We start from the raw sequence: 17,982 nt of genomic DNA on the forward strand, positions 1-17,982 counted from the left end.
GTTCTCATCCATTGCCCCCACCTCTGGCCGGGCCCCGTTCTCAGACTGAATCGCCCTCTAAACTCTCCGTGCCTATGCTGGGCCTGACCCTCCTCCTCTGCCCAATGTCCCCCATCCTTGATCCCAGGGCCCTTCCAGGATCTTCGTTCACCCCTCGACCCAATCTCTGCCACGCCTGCTTTTCCGGACCCCTCACCCCAAATCCGGAGCCCAATCCCCTCTCCCAGGGCCAGGACCCCGTTTGGCCAGTCCTGGGCCAACAGCCCTTCCCGCCTGACGGGCCCCGTCCCTCAATCCAGCAGCCAGCCTCTCCGCGGACCAGAAGGGCCCCGGGAAGGCGCCGCCGCCCAGGGGACCGTCAACTCAGCCCGGAGCGACCTACCTTGACCAACAGATGGGGTCCCCGGTCGGCCACTCTCGGCCGGCGCCTTCCCCTGGTGGATCCGCTGCGCTCCCCGCCATCCTCTCAGTCTGGCCTCGCATGGGGCCACTCCTCCTAGCGCCGAAGCTTTACAAAATATTAATAATAAAGAAAGCAAGCAAGAAAAAAGAAAGCCTTCAATCCCCAACTCCCAAATCAATTTTTCAAAGGGGTGGGGCAGAAGGATTTGTTTCGAAGGTGCCCCAAACTTCTACAAGGGGCCAGCCGGCGCTCTGTCTGGCCGGGACGCCGGGGCCTGAGCTCCGGGCCAGGCGCGGAGCGGGGCGCAAGCCGGGGGCTCGGGGAACCCTCCCGCGGGGGGTGGGGGGGAGGCGACGGCACTATTTGACGTGGAGCCGCCGGCTCATCCCGGCGCACGGATACGAGGCGCACCAATGAGTTCAAATGTCAGGAAGTTTGAGGAGGGGTGAGGCGGCTCCCGGCCGGAGTATCCCTCCGCCGCCAGCCCCAGCTCTAAACCCAGCGGCTCCTCGGGCGCACCATGGCACTGGAGTAGTGCGGGGAGCGCGCCTGGAGCCCTGCGGCCCGCTGCGCCCCGCCCGGGACCCCGCTGCGCCGCCCGCGCCCCCCCAGCCCGCGGGGCCGCCCCTGCACCCCCGCCCCCTCCCCCGCCCGCCACCGCCTCCGCCGCCGCTGCCGCCGCCGCCGCCTCCTCCCCGCGGCTCCGTCTGCTGCCGCCGCCGCAGCCCGGCTCCGGGGCTGACAAGCAGGTGACAGAGGAGCCGGCGCGCGTGGCTGCGAGTGCCCGGGAGAACGCGGCGCGGACTGCAGCGCCCCGGCCCGCCCGCACGACGCCGGGGCCCGGGGCCAGCGCGTCGGCGCTCCACGCTCGCCGGGGGCGGCCCGCGGCCCCTGCCGCAGCCCCAACCCCGCGGGGGCCGCGCCTCCCCGGCTCCGGGGCCGCGGCGGCGGCGAGCGGGCAGGCGGGCGGGCGGGCGAGCACCCTGGCCGGCGGGGCCCAAGGCGCGCCCCGCGTCCCATGGATATAGCAACAGGTCCCGAGTCGCTGGAGAGGTGCTTCCCCCGCGGGCAAACGGACTGCGCCAAGATGCTGGACGGCATCAAGATGGAGGAGCACGCCCTGCGCCCCGGGCCCGCCACTCTGGGGGTGCTGCTGGGTGAGTGCGGCGTCAGACGCCCAAGTGGTCATGGGCAGGGGACAGGGGCATCCTTCCGAGATGGACTCAGGCGGCCAGACCAACGGAATAGGACATGGTTTGCAGGACGTAGGGGTGCGGGAGGACACAGACTAGTCTCTTGCAGTGATCACTGGAGGGTCAACAGGCACCCCTAAACAGGCATCGTGAGGAGACAGAGCTTTGCAGGGACACCACCTAGGAGGAGGGAGGCCAGGACCGCTCCAGCTGCCACCCACCATCCTCACTGGGCCTTGGTGCTAGAGCTGCCACTCCCGAGGGGATAGGAGGTGGGAGGCCGGAGTGATGGAGACCCAAGTAGTCACCTTAGCAAGCTTGGGAGCAGTGCCAGGTCACTTGGTGGGGGGAGCTTTTAAGAGAAAAATGTCCCCTGGGCCACCCAAACTACAGGTTTTGGGGAGACTGGGGACAGAAGACCACGAACGCCGCCGTGGGGCGTGTCAGCCAGCGAGCGCCCAGCCTCACCTCGCCCGTCTTGGTTCCAGCCGGCTACCCCGCGCCGTGCCGGTTCTCATACGTAGTAACACCAAGCGCCGGATCTCCGGAGAAGGGGAGAGTGCAGCGCCGAGCCAGGGCTCTCGAGACCCGCGGCCTCTCCGCGCGGGAGTCCGTGGACTGGGACCAACCAGCTGAGGCTGCCCGGGCCCTGGTGCGGCGGCCAGGGGAGCGCAGGCGGCGGGCGGCGCTCCCGGCTTGCCCTCGCCCTTGGGGCCCGGGCTGCGGGCAGCGCGCGGCCGGGACGCTGGGGCCACGCTGGTCGGGGCTGACCGCCCGGCTCTCGCCCTGTGCGCTGCAGGCTCCGACTGCCCGCATCCCGCCGTCTGCGAGGGCTGCCAGCGGCCCATCTCCGACCGCTTCCTGATGCGAGTCAATGAGTCGTCCTGGCACGAGGAGTGTTTGCAGTGCGCGGCGTGTCAGCAAGCCCTCACCACCAGCTGCTACTTCCGGGATCGGAAACTGTACTGCAAACAAGACTACCAACAGTAAGCGCCTCTCTCGTTCTCCTCCTTCCCTGCCGCCGCCCGGGCACTCGAGCCCCGCCACCCCCCACTGCCAGGCCCGCGTCTGCCCAAGGGCTGGCTCCGCGCACCGCTGGGCCCATCAGTTCTGAGAGCTGTGTGGGCTGTGCGACTCATGACAGGGGCTAACCATCCCAGCCAGGCTGCCACTGGTGAGGTGGCCGGGAGCCTCTGGCGGTCCCTAGTTGCCATCTTTTGTCCGGAAACCTGCACTGGTTGGGGTACAGGACAAGGCCCTTGGCCAGTTAGGAGATACCATCCCTCTGTCCAGGGACAGGGCCTGACCTCACTGAGACCTCAACTGGGGACCAGTGATTGATTTCCAAATGAAAACAGTGCTTTAGGGAGCCAGGCCCTGGTGGTGTGCTTCCCCAAAAGTAGAGTTTTATGGAGGTCTGGGATTCCTGGAGCAAGGAAGTGGAGTTTGGGGGGCTGCTGAGTTGCCCGGGCAGCTCAGGATGCCTCCTTCCTGCCATGCTCTCTGTTGTCCTATCAGTCCCTGATAGAAAAGAGTGTCCGTTCTCTCCAGACCGTTCCATGCGGGAATTTTGCACTTAACAGTTTTTGCTGGCTGGAGGAACTGTCTAGGAAGAGGACCTCAAGAGGTGGCAAACCACAGTCTGGGGCTCCTGGGGGTGGGAATGAAGAGCTGCCCAAGTCAGCCTTCCCCAGCAGGCCCTCTTTCTTGCACAGTGTTTGTGTTGGAGTCGGGGTGGCTTGCTTTGCCCTGGTGTAGCCTAAATCTCAAGGTTGAGTCTGAAGACTATGGGTTGAGCCCTACCTGCAAACTTTTGTTTTTAAATGAGACTATAGATTTGTTTGGCAAGGTTCTGGGACAGTTAAGAGCAGATTCGGGCTTTTTCTTTTCATCCTCTGCATTTTGTGCCTGGCAGTGTGATTGGGGGGGGGGGGAGGCAGAGAGGAGCAATAGCCAAAAGAAAGGTGTCGGCACCCCCAGGGAGGACAGAACTTTCTAGTGAGGTCCAAAAGACCCTTTTAGATGGGGCTGCAGGATGAGGAGGCTCTCAGGTGTATGGGGGCTCAGGGGGAACTGTGTGTGCCCAAGCCTCCAGGAAAAGTGTGGGCCGCCAATGCCTGGTGATGACTGCAGCCTACCTGTCTGCCCAGGGACTGTTCCTAGATCCAGGCCCTGGTGGAAGTGGAGCATCTGGGGTACACCATCTCCATCTCTCTAGCTGCTTGACTGAGGCCTGGAAATGGTGGGACTGTAGGCTAAAGCCCTGGAGAGGGTGTTAGATTCTGCTCTGAAGGGTTCTGACTGAGCCCCACAACAGCACCTTATCTGACTGTGCTCCCCTGGTCTGGAAGGTCCGATAGGACCTGCTCTCTGCACCTGGCTCTTCCTGCCCACTGGGGGCTCTGCGGGCAGGAATTGGGGTCCATTTCAGAGAGTCAGCTCTTTTGCTGATCCCAGAGTCTTGCTGAGACCTCTCCCTCTGTCTGGAGCACCCCAAATTAGGCACTTTGCCGTTGATAGTATTGGGGCTATGCCCTGGACTGACAGGATTCTAGTTCCAGGAGAAAGTGTGGCCGCCAGTCAGTTCGGCCACAAGCAGGCATAGAGCAGGACAAATAAAATGGGGAAAGTAGTCGGGATAGATGTGGTTGGGGGCTTTGGTCTGGCCAAAGGGCAGGGTTCACCAACTTCCAGTCCACCAATGTCCTGCCGGCCTTGCACCTCTGCCTGCCTGACCCTTAGCTCAGCTCTGGCACTGCCACTTCCAACTTAGCTCAGCCACCGGCCTGGGTGACTCAACATGTGGGGGCGGGAGGCCCAGGAAACTGGAAATGGGCCTCCAAGTTACTGGAGCAGATTTTGGGGGGAAAAAATTTTTTTTACATGTTGGAAGGACCCTTTCCAACCTCTTGCGTGCATCTGCCAGGTCTCTCCCCTACCCTTCAGTCCTCTATGGAGCTTCTGTTTAAAACTAGGAGAGGATGCTCCCTGGTTCTTCGGAGCACAGAAGTATAAAGTCACAAAATTTGAGCAGATGTTACCACGCGGAGCGGCTAGCTCCCTAATTTTACAAAACAATTAAACATTAAATGTTTGTGTTGCCTTTGTTGAAAGCCTATTTGTTTTCTAAAAAGAGGAAAAAGGCGCCTCTCCGAGAGCTTGATGCTTCAGTGTAGTTGGGATGTGTCTGCGGGTGAATTCGGGCTCCAGAAGAATCTCGGGTCCCTAGTTCCGAGTCTGCGTCCCGCAAGGCGGCAGGCTTCAGGCGGGCATTATTCACGCCCCTCCCGGTGCCCTCCTCCTCCCTCGCCCCCTCTTTCTTCTAATAAGGCCAATTAGGTATCTGCACTAGGCCGGCCGGTTGGGGGCTGAGGAGAGGTTGTTCTTAAGACAGTCCTATGGACAAATACCCCGGCGGGTCTCGCCTCAGCGTTTCGCAGGGAGAGCAGGCGCAGCGAGGCGGGCAGGGGCTCACGGAAGAAGCGATGTTCTTTTTCACAATAAAAGTTTATTTCACGATTTATTTTTTTCTTTGAGGATCGCAGATGCATATTTATTGCATCTGCGCATAAATGCTGTTCAGACGAGAATCCAGGCTAGTGGGCGCAGAGACGTGCCTTCTCAATTTGGTCGAACCTTTGTGTCCGCGGTACAGGGAAATTAACAACCACCACCCCCCTCCCCGCAATAACTTGTGAAAAATGTGGCCTCGCCCCATCGAGGAGCTTGCGGGGCTCGGTCCTTAGAAAGAGGTTGCTATTTTTATTAAGCGTCTCTTCTTCCTTTCGATTTGTTTTAAAGATCTGGGACACCCAGAAGCGCAGCGTTATTTTACGCACCATGGGGGATATTAATTGACGATCGGGCACATTTAATAGCATTTGATAAAATCCATCCGCACGTCCTGGACGGACGAAGCGGAGCGCGGGGCCGCAGCATTTGGGTATTTTCACGCACAACTCGAGAAGTTTACTTTTTCTCCTTACATGCTTTTGGGGGGGTCCTTCCAAAAAAAAAAAAAAAAGCGGTCGGATTGTTCTGCGCCTAAGGCTCTGGCCCCTCCGCCGCCAGAGCTCCTCCTCGGACTCACAACCCGGTTAGAAACCGGGAGGAAACGGGGTTTCCTGCAAACGCAAAATCGCGAACACCTTTCTCTCCTTCCTCCACCGGAGAACACATAGAAAAAAGAAAATGACAACATAATTCCCCCCACCCCCGCCCCATTTTTTTTTTTTCTTGGTGGCTTGGCCAAATAGAATTATGTAAGTCTTTTTTCTTGCCGTCTGTCGCTCGTCTGGAAAGCGTTTCTATCCTGAGGAGGTGGCGAATTCCTGGAGGAGGCTCCGGAAGGGGGGAGGGTCGGTGGGAGAGTCCAAAAATCTGTCACAAAATGGAGTCTAATCGCTTGTAAGACAGCTCCCAGGCCTGGCGACCCGAGATCCGTTGGTGCACAAGCGGGAGCCTGCGTGCGCCGAAGGACCCGGCGCTCCAGCTCGGGCCGGGCTCCCACCTCGGCATCCCGGGCCGCCGGAGCCCTGCCGCCCGCAGGGCCTGCCCGGGCGGCCTCGCCCCTTCTCGAGCAGAGTTACAGGGCTCCGCTGAGCCTGCGAGGGTCCCCTTGGGCTCGCCTGCCCAGGTAGGATGCGCCCACCCGCGGAAGGTGGGGAGCAGGGAGACTTTGATTGAGTTTCAGGAAAAAAAAACACTGAGTCCTGGGGTGATTTTTTTTCTTTTCTTTTCTTTTTTCCTTTTTTCTTTTCTTTTCCTTCCTTTCTTTTTTTTTTTTTTTTTTTTTTGGTGGGGGGCGTAAATCTACCCCAGCTGGCTCCAGCTCCAGTGGCCCAACCTGGCTCTTCCCAGCACATTCCTTTCCTTCTTTCCTTGGAAGTGTTTACACCGGGAAAGGCCTACCAAGGAGGCTCACCTCTCTCCTCGGAGCACCAGCTCTGGCAGAGTAGGGGTGTGGTGCTCGGAGAGCAAAGCCGGGCTCCAGGCTCTTCTGCCTGCCGTTTCTCCCAGCTTGGAAGGCCTCATCCCATAAGGCCTCCCTGTGGGGTGCCAGTTACCAGCATGCCTCCCCTACCAGTAGGGTATCCCAGCTAGCACTGCCCGCATCTGTCTCATTCAGAACTGCAGACATTCCTGCCCACAGCCTGAGGTAGAGGGTCTGTTCTGGAACTGGATCCGCTTGGAAGGAAAAGCCCGAGCTTGGCTTTATAGAAAGGCCTCGGTAGTGCTCTCCCTGGGGGGTTGAGGGCTGAAGGGCTCTGCTTTGCCAGCCCAAGTCTGGGGACCCTCTGGCTCTTGCAACGGCACCCTCCTTTTAACCCCAGCACCTCGACTGCAGGTAGAAGGTAAGCAAAGGCCTTCCTAAAGCTGCAGTCATCAGCAGCTGAAGGGAGGCATTATTCACAGCTGACTCCTGGCTCACCCTGTATTCCCCAGGCTCTGGGCTAGTGCAGCCTAATTTGTTTGCCGGATTTTTCTAGAGTTGGAGAAGAAGGCTGTGAGGATTTCCTCTGGAGTAGGTGATTGTGCGCCCTCAGCAACCTCCTACCCTGCGCCCTGGAACCAGGCTTAGGCCCTGGCATCTACCTGAGCCTCCTCTGTAAAATAGGGACATAGCCCCCTGGGGGAAAGGATTCTAATAAGGATTCAAGATAACATGTCCCCAAGGACCTGGCATCTCACCTGGCATGTTGTTAATACTTTGGAAATTATTGTTGTTACCATTATCATCAGCAGTGTGGCAAGGAATGTCCTGTCCCCAAGGAGACACCAAACTTCCCATGGGTTCCTTGCCAGAGAAAGGGACAGCTGGCATGGTAGGCTTGCCATGAGCCTCTCTGTGCAGGGAAAATGAGGGGCACCCCTGGGAAAGTCATTCCCTGTGCCTGAGTGGGGCACTGTATGGGCCGTTCCTCCTTCAGTGAGGAGAAGAGCTGTGGACTCTGAGAGCTGGGTTTGCCTCCCAGCCCCATTCAGCAGCCGTCGGATCTTAGCCAACTGACGACCTGTTTCAGAGCCCCAGGTTCTCCAACAGCAAATTAGAGGTGATGATACAATTTACCAGGGTGGTTGTAAGGTTGACACAAGGTATCTGGTGGGGTTTCAGTCCATGTTCCATACTCCGTGGGATCCAGTATCCTCTTAACTACCTTCAGAGAAGCAGAAAAACTTCTGATTATATAGATAAGAACAGTTGCCAACTGTGCATTACCAGGAAGGGCCGGTAGCAGGATGGGCCTGGTGTGCTGGCCTTTTTCTCCTTGGGGGCCGTGAGAGGGAGTTGAATGGGTCCAGAGCAAAGATCTTAATACTGGGGAGCAATTAGACTCTTCAGGGTCTGAGAATAGCTTGGAAAATCCTACTCGATAATATAATTTCATATTTGGAAAAAACTTGGTGCTTGCTGTTTTTGTGATTCAGATGACAAGGGGGAAAAAATCTCAACCCAGCATCTCTAAGGTTCAAGGATAAGGGAGAGATTGGGATGGGGGGTGATAAGGTAGAGAGATCCAGGGATCTGTTTGTTTCTCCAAAAGCTGGGGTTTAAAAGGTGGAGAAACACAGGCTCAGGTGGTCAGATGAAAGCCCACAGAGGTTTGTCCTGTCCAGGATGGGCTGCCTGTGTGTCCCCCAGGGAATCTCCTCTGTCCTGTGGCTATGAGATTTTTAAAACAGAAAAAGAAAAAAAAAAAATTCCCAGCCCTACTGCCCTACTTTGGCATTAGTTAGCTGAGGAATGGAGGATACATTCAACGACATGAGTTATAACTTCCAATTTGTTGGACACCACCATCAGGCCTCAGCTTCAAGGGAGGGAGGAAGAAAGGGATGGTCCACTTATCCCAGGAGCCTGTATGAGCTGTCAGTCAACCCTGGGGTGCAGGAGGACCCAAAGCCCTTGGCTTTCTGGCTGACCCAGCCCTCTCCAACTCTCAGAGTCTGTGCTGATGGCAGCAGAGAGCAAAACCAAAATTATATATATTTATTGCTACTGCAGTCAGAAGTGGGGAGGCGGTGGTAGTGAAGGGAGGGTAAGGCTGAAAACCATATTTGAAAAAGTTGATTCACGAAAGCAGAGGAAGCAAAGTGGCAGACGGTTGCCATTTCATCGACCGGCTGGTGTTCTCCATTCATGTCATAAATGTCTCCTGTCATTTGAAGCCAAAAGCAACATGATTTGGTTCCCCGGTGGCCTATAGGGTTTTTCTCTTTTTTTTGCAGTAAATGTTTATTTGTTAATAATATACTTTAAACAGCCTAGCTTTGACCTCAAGTCTCCCGAAGCATCCATCTTCTCTCAGAAAAATCTTTCAAAGTTTGTGTAATTTTGGGGGGAAGGTGTAACTGACGGGGCAGTGAAGGGTCTGTGTTTGCTTTAACTACCGCTGTGTTGTGGAGTGGTGGGGTATAAGGGGCCACTGTGCTCCGAATGGCAACTTTCTTGGGTTTCAGGCCTGGCTGACAGCACTTCCTCGCTGTCCCTTACCTTTGCTTCGCCTGATCAGAACAAATAAATTTCTGCGTGGGCCCTTCCTTTGTTATTCCCAGGGCAATATTGTATCCATTTCTGTTCAGCTTCTTGACTGACGGCCCCTGGACCTGCCTTGTCGACCCTGGGGCCCCTGAAGGGGGGTTGGGGAGTGTAGGGGTCCCAGGGATATGTGAGTACGTTGAGGGGGGTGGTGCTTTGTCTCCGTCGGGAGCCTGGCTCAGACTGGCCCGGTCCGAGTGTGCTGGCTGATGGCAGAGCACCAGGCTTGCCCCGGCACTTGGGGAACTGGGGGAAGTATTGCTGAAGGAAAAACCTAGTTCCTGGAGTTTGGTTCCAGAAGAAACAAAGATGTTTGCTTCCTGGCAGGCCCCTGCTTAAGAGGTTTCCCTGGGAACTGGGAGGTGGTTGCCAGGTGGGGAGGGTTCTGAGGGCTGCCCTGAACAACAGAGGTGCCCACCAGGGCTGGCAGGAGTGAGGAGCCCACCGAGCTGCTGGCTGGACGCAGAAAGCTAAGTGAGCATGCTGGAACACAGGACAGCCAGCCGACCCCCAGGCGGCTCTGTTGGGTGCTGCAGCAGCAGTGACAGGAGAGGAGGAGGATAGCAGCCCTGGGTCAGGATGAGCTGGGTGTGACTGCTGTCCCCCCTTCTCCCACCTCCTGCTTTCCTCTGGGACTCAGGGACTGTTGTCATGTGATTCCTGAATTGCCATAGTTACAGGGCTGTCAGGGTATGGGCGCCTGCCCAGGCCTGGAGCTGCCCAGAGCCTGCGGAGATGGAGAGGACCAAGGTGCTCTGGAAACCACCTCCTGCAGAAGGATGGCCTCCTGGGCGGGGCACGTTCTCTCAAAGGACAAAGAACAAAACTCCACATACAGACCAGGGATCAAGAATGTCTCTGGCTCTTGTGGCACAAGCCACGGGCCTTTAGGGAAGGGCTCGTTGTTCTTCTTGGGTCTCGGTTTCCTCCTCTGTGAAACAGGGATGCTGGTTACAATCTCACAGGATAAAATGACTCGATCTCTAAGGATAAAGTGAAACAAACCCAGAGGTGCCAGCCTGCATTGGGCATTTCGTCAATGGATGTTTCCTTCCTGCCTGCCTGCCTGGGAAGTGAGCTGGAGACACGCTGCCTGGCAGGAATGCATTGTCGGCCTTTTACACAGGCACGGAACCTGGAACCTCCCAAACGGGCCTCCCCGAGTGCCCTAGCCCACCCCCCTGCTCTGTGCCCTGAGCTGGGGCCTGTGTTCTGAATTTTCCCCTTGGAAGGGGAATGGGGCAGGTCTGGCTGTCAGAAACCGGTCCTCGGAGGCAGGCAGGCAGCAGCCTATAGATGCCCGCCCCCCCCCCATGACTTCTGAGGGACATAGGTCCTGCTGTTATCCAGCCTACTCTTGAGCGTGGCCAGTGCAGACAGGAACTCATAGGAACAGAGTCTTACTGACCCAGAGGGGCGGGCGCAATAGTAGTCCGTCTAGAAAGCAAAGGAATTGACATTTCTGGAGTGTATTGGTCTTTATTGCTTTAGGTCCCTGTATAGGTGAGAAAACGGAGGTGGAGGGAGTTAAGTCACTCCTCTCAGACCCAGAATGACTCCCGCAGATTTCCCCGTAGGTGGGTCTAACTCCTAAAGCTGATGGGATCCCTCAGTCCTCAATTCCTGCTCTTCCCAAAGCCCCAGAGGCTGCTCCCGGGCAGCTGTGATTCACCTGAGTGCCCAGCCTGAAAGGGGTGTGTGTGGTGGGGGTTACTGCCCAGGGTTGGAAGGGGTGGGGGCGGGGGTCACTGCCCTCTTCGCATCAGAATGTTCCTGTAGGGCCAGCCTTTGCCAGAAAAGGAAAAAAAGGTTAGAATAACTGCCTTTCCCCCCAGCGGTGAGCTTCCTTCAGGGCTCGAGGCGCGCGGGCGGGGCGGCTCTCGGAGGTCTCCACCCGTGCCCCCTCCAGGCCCACCTCTCCCGTGGTTCCTGCTCCTCGTTCCTTTCCCCTCAGTGGGGCAGCGTGGTGCACAGGCTCCTCGGCTCTGGGGCTCCTCGGCCGCGCCACGGGCGCCGGCAGCGGTTGATGAATTTCGGTGTCACCAGGGGTTTAGCCCGGATTTGGGAACCGCGCGCTCTAATACGCACACACGGTCCTGCCCCTTCTAAAGCGCAGCCCTTTCACCCAGCCGCTGATTTATGAAGGAATCCGATCCCAGGACAGGCTGGGCTGGAGCCGGGAACCGGGGCCCCGCCGCAACCTTCGGACTCCTCTGCGTTGCGGGGGCCCTTGGCGGCTCCCGGTGCAATCCTGGGCCGGACTCGGGGCGCCCTGCTGGGTCGCATCTACTGCGACCCAGGAGGAGTGAGTCCTCTCGAAGCCACTTAAACCTACTGGAAAGGGAGCGAAGCGGAGAGAGGGAATTTTCTTTTGGAATTGAGCAAAGCCTTCGCCCCTCCCCAAGCCCTCCTGCCGACCCCCTCGGGCAGGCCCAAAAGAGGCGCGTTTGGGAGGTTTGTTTATCGAGAGCACAGAAAATTGAAAAAAGAGTCTAAGAGCTTTCTCCCGCCTGAGAAATGTGCACAGTCCCTCGGCTCCTGGAGGCAAAGAGGCGACCCCAATGCAGGGTTCCCGGTGCAGACGCTGGGGCTGACCCCAGCCCCCTCCCTCCTGCGCAGGGCCGAGCGCGGCGGGAGGGCAGATTTTTTTTCAGATTTGGTTTGTAGGGGGGAAATGTGGTTGTATCAATCCACAAATATTTACTCTTAACAGACTTGTATCTGTGGAGATTTCGAACAAAGACAGTTTAGGGGGATTACAAAAACCCTAAACCCCGTTTTTCTCTCGGACTTGGTGCTTTAAATGCCAATTACAGGCGAGCCATATCCAACAGCAACGGGAGGAGGCGGGCAGGGTCGGGAGGGGCTGGGGGGCGAGTCCAGCCATTAAATGTAACTTTTCATTATGGAAAGGATTTCGCTGGTTTTATCTTCTAATAAGATTATGTCACGAACACAAGTACCTAGGACGGTGCTGAGTGACAGGGCTCTGTCGTTTAATCAGAGACTGTGCCGCTCTGACCGCGGGGCCCTTTGTCCGTCCGAGTGAGCGACGGAAACTTGCCGTCCTAATCCCCTTATTCATGTCAAGCAGAGAAAAGAAGCCAAGCACCTTACAACCGTGTCCCCTCCACCCCTTCCGAGGGCGGCGGGAGGAGGGGAGCTCCGGCCCTGTCGCCCCCCGGGCGACTTTCGTTTCGGAGGGCACTTGGGTCTCCTGAGCCCGCCATGCGTTGCAGCAGGGGTGGGGGAAGGGGTTGCTTTTGGGGAGCCTCAATTGTCAGCTTCTGGAAAATGGGGGCAACGGCCCCACGCCCAGAGGATGCCGATTGGGAGGGGTGGGGGACTTTTCGCCTCCACTGACGGAAAGCACGGCCACTCTGTCCCCTCTTCCCAGGAAAGGTGGCGCTGGGGGGTGCACACCCACCATCCCCATGAAAGCGGGATTGACAAGAAGGGAGAGGCCGAACGGAGATGCCAGGCTGGGGTCCTGCGCGGGGCGGATTTCGTTGGATCCCTGGGACTGATGTCGCGACGCTCGTACTCCTGCGAGTCTCCGGGGTTGACCATTCCCGGCTGCTCGTTCGGCCCCTTTCTTCTGAGGCCGAATTCCTTTGTTCGACCCCCGCGGAAACCAGCTTCTCCGCCGGGCCCGTGGCGCCTTTATTCTCGCCACTGCTGCTGCCGCCACCCCTGTCCCACAGTGTGCAGATCTGTCGTGCGGCCGGCCCCCGCCCCCCCTGACTCCCCCCCACTCCCCGTCCCGGCCGCGCAGACCCAGCTGGGTCGGCCGACCCGCCCCTCGACGTCGCCGCCGTCGCCGCCTTGCCCCTGCCCCGGCCGCCGGCTCCGACCACTAGACCTCCAGCCCGCACAGCGGGCGCCGCGGGCGCGGACTTTAGCCGCCGGCGTTCACCTCCGGGCACAGTCGGAAGCCGCGGGCGTCGGAGAAACGGCCAGGCGCGGTTCCGGGTCGCTGCACCGGCTGAAAAAACCAAAAGCAAAACCAACACCTAGCAAATGAAACCTGCATGCCCCCAGGGCTCCACTCTGCACCGCTGCAGAGGACCAGGCCGGCTACCTCTCGGCCAGTTTCTAGGCTCTCAGGCCGGAGGCCCCAGAGTCAATAGAGCAGGAGAGGAGACTTTGGAGGAATCTGTCTCTAATGTACCTGGCTCCTTAGCCTCCTTTTAAAGCTCTTAGTCTGTGCTCTAGGGCAGTCTCCCAGGCACCCCAGTGCGTCCTGGGAACTCTCTGGAGACGCCTGACTGCTCAGTCTCCTCCCTCCAGAGTCCAGGCTCCGGTGCGGTGCGGGGAGGATCGGCCGAGAGCAGGGTGTCACCTCGTAAAAGCGACAGGCAGGGGCTGTTTTATGGGGAGGGAGAAGGGGCAGGAAGTGATGCTTCCATCTCTGGCCCCACAGGGATGGAGAGCCAGGATGGAAAGAGCACTGTCTGGGCAGGGGACCAGGGACAGGGGGACAGGGCTGGGTCTGCGACATTAACCACGGGACGCGGACCTACGGAGCTGGGAGCTGGGAGCTCACCTCCCACGGGTTCCCTCCCAGAGCCCCCTCTGCAGTCCCCCACTCAGCCAACAGCTCCGGCCCTTCCTCCCAAGTTGGGGCGGGGGAGAGACTTTCTCCCTCGAAACACTTGATACCAACTTCGGTTTTTTGGCAAGAAAAATAAGCCTTGTTTGGAAAGGGGGGGGTGGTCGAGTGAGCAAGGGAAGGAGTGAGCTGGCGGCAGAGCAAACTTTGCGGATTAGGTTTCAGCGCCTCCGCCCCACCCCCAGCCCCGCGGCGGTGATTTGTGTGCGGGGGTCTGTGACCCTACGAGGCATCAAACGGCCCGCGGGAACCGGCCGAGTTCAGAGGGACAGTGGGCAGAGGGGCGGCCTAAGACAACGCAGATGGTTCATATCAGCCCGGCCGGGCCAAGCCCTAGGCCCGCCGGCCTGGGCTGCTCAGCAGGGAAGAGGTCTGGGGGTATTCCGGGGAGACGGGGGCCTGAGCACTAAGAGGAGCCCAGAAATGCAGCTGTAGATGCCCAGTGGGTCCCAGGTGAAAGGGGGCGAGGGGGGCTATGACAGAGTTCCTCCTCCAGGTGGTCCTGACCCCATCCAGTTCAGGGGGGACCTGACCCTCCTCGTCTCCCCAGAGTAGCCTCTGGTCTAGAAGGCAGACCCTCCCGCCTCTGCCAAGTGGCCAGAGCTTACCCCACCCGTGCCCTGCAGGCAGCTGGGGCTCATCTAGGTTCTAGTACCCCTTCCCCAGGGACCCCTAGTGGACTTTTTCTTCTGGGAAGGTGCCCTGCCCTCAGCTTGCCTGCTGCAGTGGGCTTGGGAGGCCCTCACCTCCCTCGGACATACATTCATGCTTCCGTTCGTTTGTTCTGCAATCCTTCCTTCTGCCGCTGTGGTAGAATACCCTTCCCCTTTCTGCCGGCTTCAGCCCTTCTGCCTGGCCTCAGCTAACTCTGAGGGACTCCTCCTTTCTCCCTTCTAACCCCAGGGGAAAGCCGAGAGGTAGGCTCATTCATACCTTCACCCAGAGCTTTGCTTCTGCGGGGTGGGGGGAGGTGGGGAGAGTCCTGCTTGGTCAGGCTGGGAGGGGCTCTTGTCTCCCAGGGGCTGCCCCCTCTCCCTAGAGCTGGAGCTTGGCTGGTTGTCAACACCAACAGGCCCAGGCTTCCCTGCCCTATTTCCAGGGCCTGGTTTTCCCTGCGGCCTCCAAGAACCCTCTTCAGTGATCACAGAGAGGGTGCACTGGGAGGACACCCACCACCCAGACCTTGGGCTGCTTTAGCAGGGTCTCAGCTGAAGAGATCCTTGTAGAAACAGGAAAACCGAGGCTCAGGTGTGGCTAGTATTTGCCCTAAAGCTCACTCAGTTGTGGCAGAACGGAGACAGAACCCCCAGTTTACCCATGGCCAAGTTAGGGGCCTATGTGGCAACTCCACAATTGTTTCTAAAACCTGCTCCCAGACTCTGACTTTAGCCCTGGCCTACCCTTTTCTCCTGAGGCTCAGGTCACTGGAGGGGAAGGCCCTTCAGTCCTGGTTCCTGAGGGGTGTAACAGGCTTGTCTCCATGATGGAATGAGTTTGAGAACTTTGTGGATAGCACAGAGCCATGTACATTTGGCAATTTTGTCTTCTAAACTGGGACATTGAAAGACAAGAGCCAGGTGACCACATCCCTCTGTCCTTCTTGGGTCTGACTCCCAAACACCCTTGGCTTGGCCCTTCTTCTCTACAGTGGGTCACGGGGAGGCCAGTGGCCTGGCCAGGGCCACAGAGGGCCAGGGGACTGCCAGGACGTCTCGGGGTTTCGTCTCCCAGGATCCCTGCCTCAGGGGAGCAGCCGGCTGGGTCATCTGTACACAGAAGACACATCTGTACTCCACATGTTAGAGGCTGAGCAGAGGACATGTGGTTTGGGATGTGTTATCTTAATCATATTTATTAGTCAATCCTAAAATTTAAAAAAAAAAAAAGAGTTTGATATTGTTAGCATTGGGAAAAGATCCCCAAATCTACCCAGTGACAGATCAGCGGAGGCCACCGGCAGTAGCCAGCTTTCTTTCAGCTGGGATCAGGATGCAACTTTGGAAGTTCTTAGGGTTGTTCTAGTGTGATGGAGTCTCTATGCCATGAAACAACACTGACTGCTTTCATTTTCCCAAGCAGAGATCTGAAGCAAAATTAATTACCCCGCCTTGACTGATAGTTGTTCTGTTGGAGTATGGTTCTAATCCTTATTAACATTCTCTAAAGTCAGGCATGAAATATGACTTTTACACCACACTCTTTGGCATATGTTTTTCTTTTCCAGGATATTTTTCAGACTATCTCCAAGCCTCACTGCTGTTCATTATTTTTGCCGTAGGTCTAAAGTTGCCAGCCCCAAAACCAGCCCCGCGCAGAGCACAGCCAAGGGGGTGGGGAATGGGAGCGACATCCCCGCTCACGATGCAAATTGCTTCTGATTATTGAGCTTTGAATGTTTTCCTCCATCATGTTTTTATTAAAAACTCCGGCATATTTACGCTTGATGGTGTCTTCAATTAAGTTAAAAAAAAAAAAAAAAAAGCAAGGGGTTCCCCTTTCCATAGCAGTATGTAAAGAAAATAGTTGTTATGACCGCAGAATTATCGTCCAAAGCTGGTTCTAGTAAAGCTAGCCCAGCTTTGACAAGCCCAGCAGGCTGGGAGCTTTTTTCTAAGTGTTCCAGCTGCTGGGGAAACAGATCCGAGAGGAAGCCCACAGAAGCCTCCGTTCTGCAGGGTACTCAGGCCGCCTCGCAGGAGCTAACACATCCTGAGTTTCTAGGCTGCAGAAGGGGGGCAGGCTGGCTGCAGGGGGCTTGGTGATGGGCAGGTCTGGCCCCCAAGAGAGAATATCACCCCCAGCCCCACCAAGAATCACACAGCTGATGCTTGCTGAGTGAGTGCACATGGTTTGTGAAGCACTTCACAGTGTTTGAAGGTGCTGTGGCTGTGATGTGGGTGTTGTGATCATTTACGGAGCAGACGAGCGGGGCAGATAGGTTGAGTAACTTGCCCAAGGTCACACAGCTAGTTAAGTGGAACTGGGTTTGGACCCCAGGCGTTTGGTCAGGAGAAAACTTCCAGGGATCCTTTGCGAGGGCAGAATCTGACCCTCTGCTGGGTTCAGTGTCAGTGGCCAGGCACCAGAGCTCAGTGTTACTTGTTGAATGAATGCCTCATAATTAATGACCAGTGTTTATTGCACACTGCCTGTGGGTTTGATGGGAATTAGCTCATTGAATCTTCTCACTGCCTGGGGGCAGGCATTCTTATTACTGTTTCCCATTCTGCAACAGTGAAGCTTGACCTGAGAGGTGCCGTGATTTCCCTAAGGTCACACAGCATAAGGTAGCAATGATAAGCTACCATATACTGGGCACACATTACGTCTAAGCTCAGGGCTAAGCCCTCGGCACCCCAGACCTCAGTGAAAGTTCCTAAAAGGACCATTGTTTGTTTACCCAGGCTTCCAGGTGACAGAACTGGGGCTCAGAGAGGTAAAGCCACACACCCAGGATCACACAGCCCGTGGGGAGCTCCACCAGAATGCTTCCTTGCTCTGCAGGTGTGAAGACTTGTCCTCTTGACCACTTCTCAGCCTGGCTGTGCTGGGGGTTGGGAGAAGTCCCTGAATGGTACCTTCTCAGTGGGTCTCACTTGGCCTGAAGGACGATCATGGCAGTAGGTGGGCATAGTCTGGCATTGAGGAGATGGGTGTGTCTGTGGCTATGTGGCATGGATGTGGAAACTAAAGCACAGAGAGTTTAAGTGACTTGCCCGGGGTCACACAACTAGAAACAGCTGATGGGACTCACGCTCAGGTGTTCTGGCTTTGGGGCATTGTTTCTCTGAGAGACTGAATCATCATCTTTATTGTCAGCATCACGTATGACCGTGCCTGAGTGCCTTCTGAGTGCTCTGCAAATACACAGTGACGGCAGGGATGTTCAGGAGGGAAGGCAGTTTTCCCAGGATCGCATTGCAAGTTCTAGCCGCTGGTGTGGGGCCTGTTCACGACAGGGCCCTGGGAAGCAGGCCCAGCCCACGGCTGGGAGTTGACCGGCCCTGAGAGGGCCACCTTTACCCCTGCCCTGCGGGTACAGCAGCTCAGGGCAGGCGCTGTCCGCCCTTTGAAGGGGACAGCGCCTGAGTGTGTCACTTTGAACTGCAAAGGGGCCTGTGGTGAGGGCTTGGCCCCCTCCCACAGGCCCCCGCCTGCCCACCCCTCCAGGTCTGGTTCCAGTCGGCAGGCCTGGAGCCGGAGGGGCGGGCAGGGCGGCGGCCCCCCTGTGGGA

At 57.4% G+C, this 17,982-nt stretch overlaps 1 protein-coding gene and 1 long non-coding RNA gene across 4 annotated transcripts in view; both read left to right on the forward strand.

Annotated features, from left to right (window-relative positions):
- Positions 1-1,357: 1,357 nt before the first annotated feature.
- LMX1B (LIM homeobox transcription factor 1 beta) overlaps positions 1,358-17,982 on the forward strand; it is a 78,512-nt gene continuing 61,887 nt past the window's right edge. For all 3 annotated transcript variants that reach the window (XM_082695690.1, XM_082695691.1, XM_082695692.1), the window contains exons 1-2: positions 1,358-1,560; positions 2,396-2,582. In XM_082695690.1, coding sequence (XP_082551816.1) covers positions 1,422-1,560; positions 2,396-2,582 — 326 coding nt within the window. In that variant the 5' untranslated portion in view covers positions 1,358-1,421. The remainder of the gene's footprint in view (positions 1,561-2,395; positions 2,583-17,982) is intronic.
- LOC309846575 lies at positions 14,575-16,185 on the forward strand. The gene is made up of 2 exons (XR_014301999.1): positions 14,575-14,665; positions 16,027-16,185. It is a non-coding gene; the product is annotated as an uncharacterized lncRNA (long non-coding RNA).

This window comes from Mustela nivalis (genome assembly GCF_964662115.1).
Source record: "Mustela nivalis genome assembly, chromosome: 13".
Lineage (NCBI taxonomy): Eukaryota > Metazoa > Chordata > Mammalia > Carnivora > Mustelidae > Mustela > Mustela nivalis.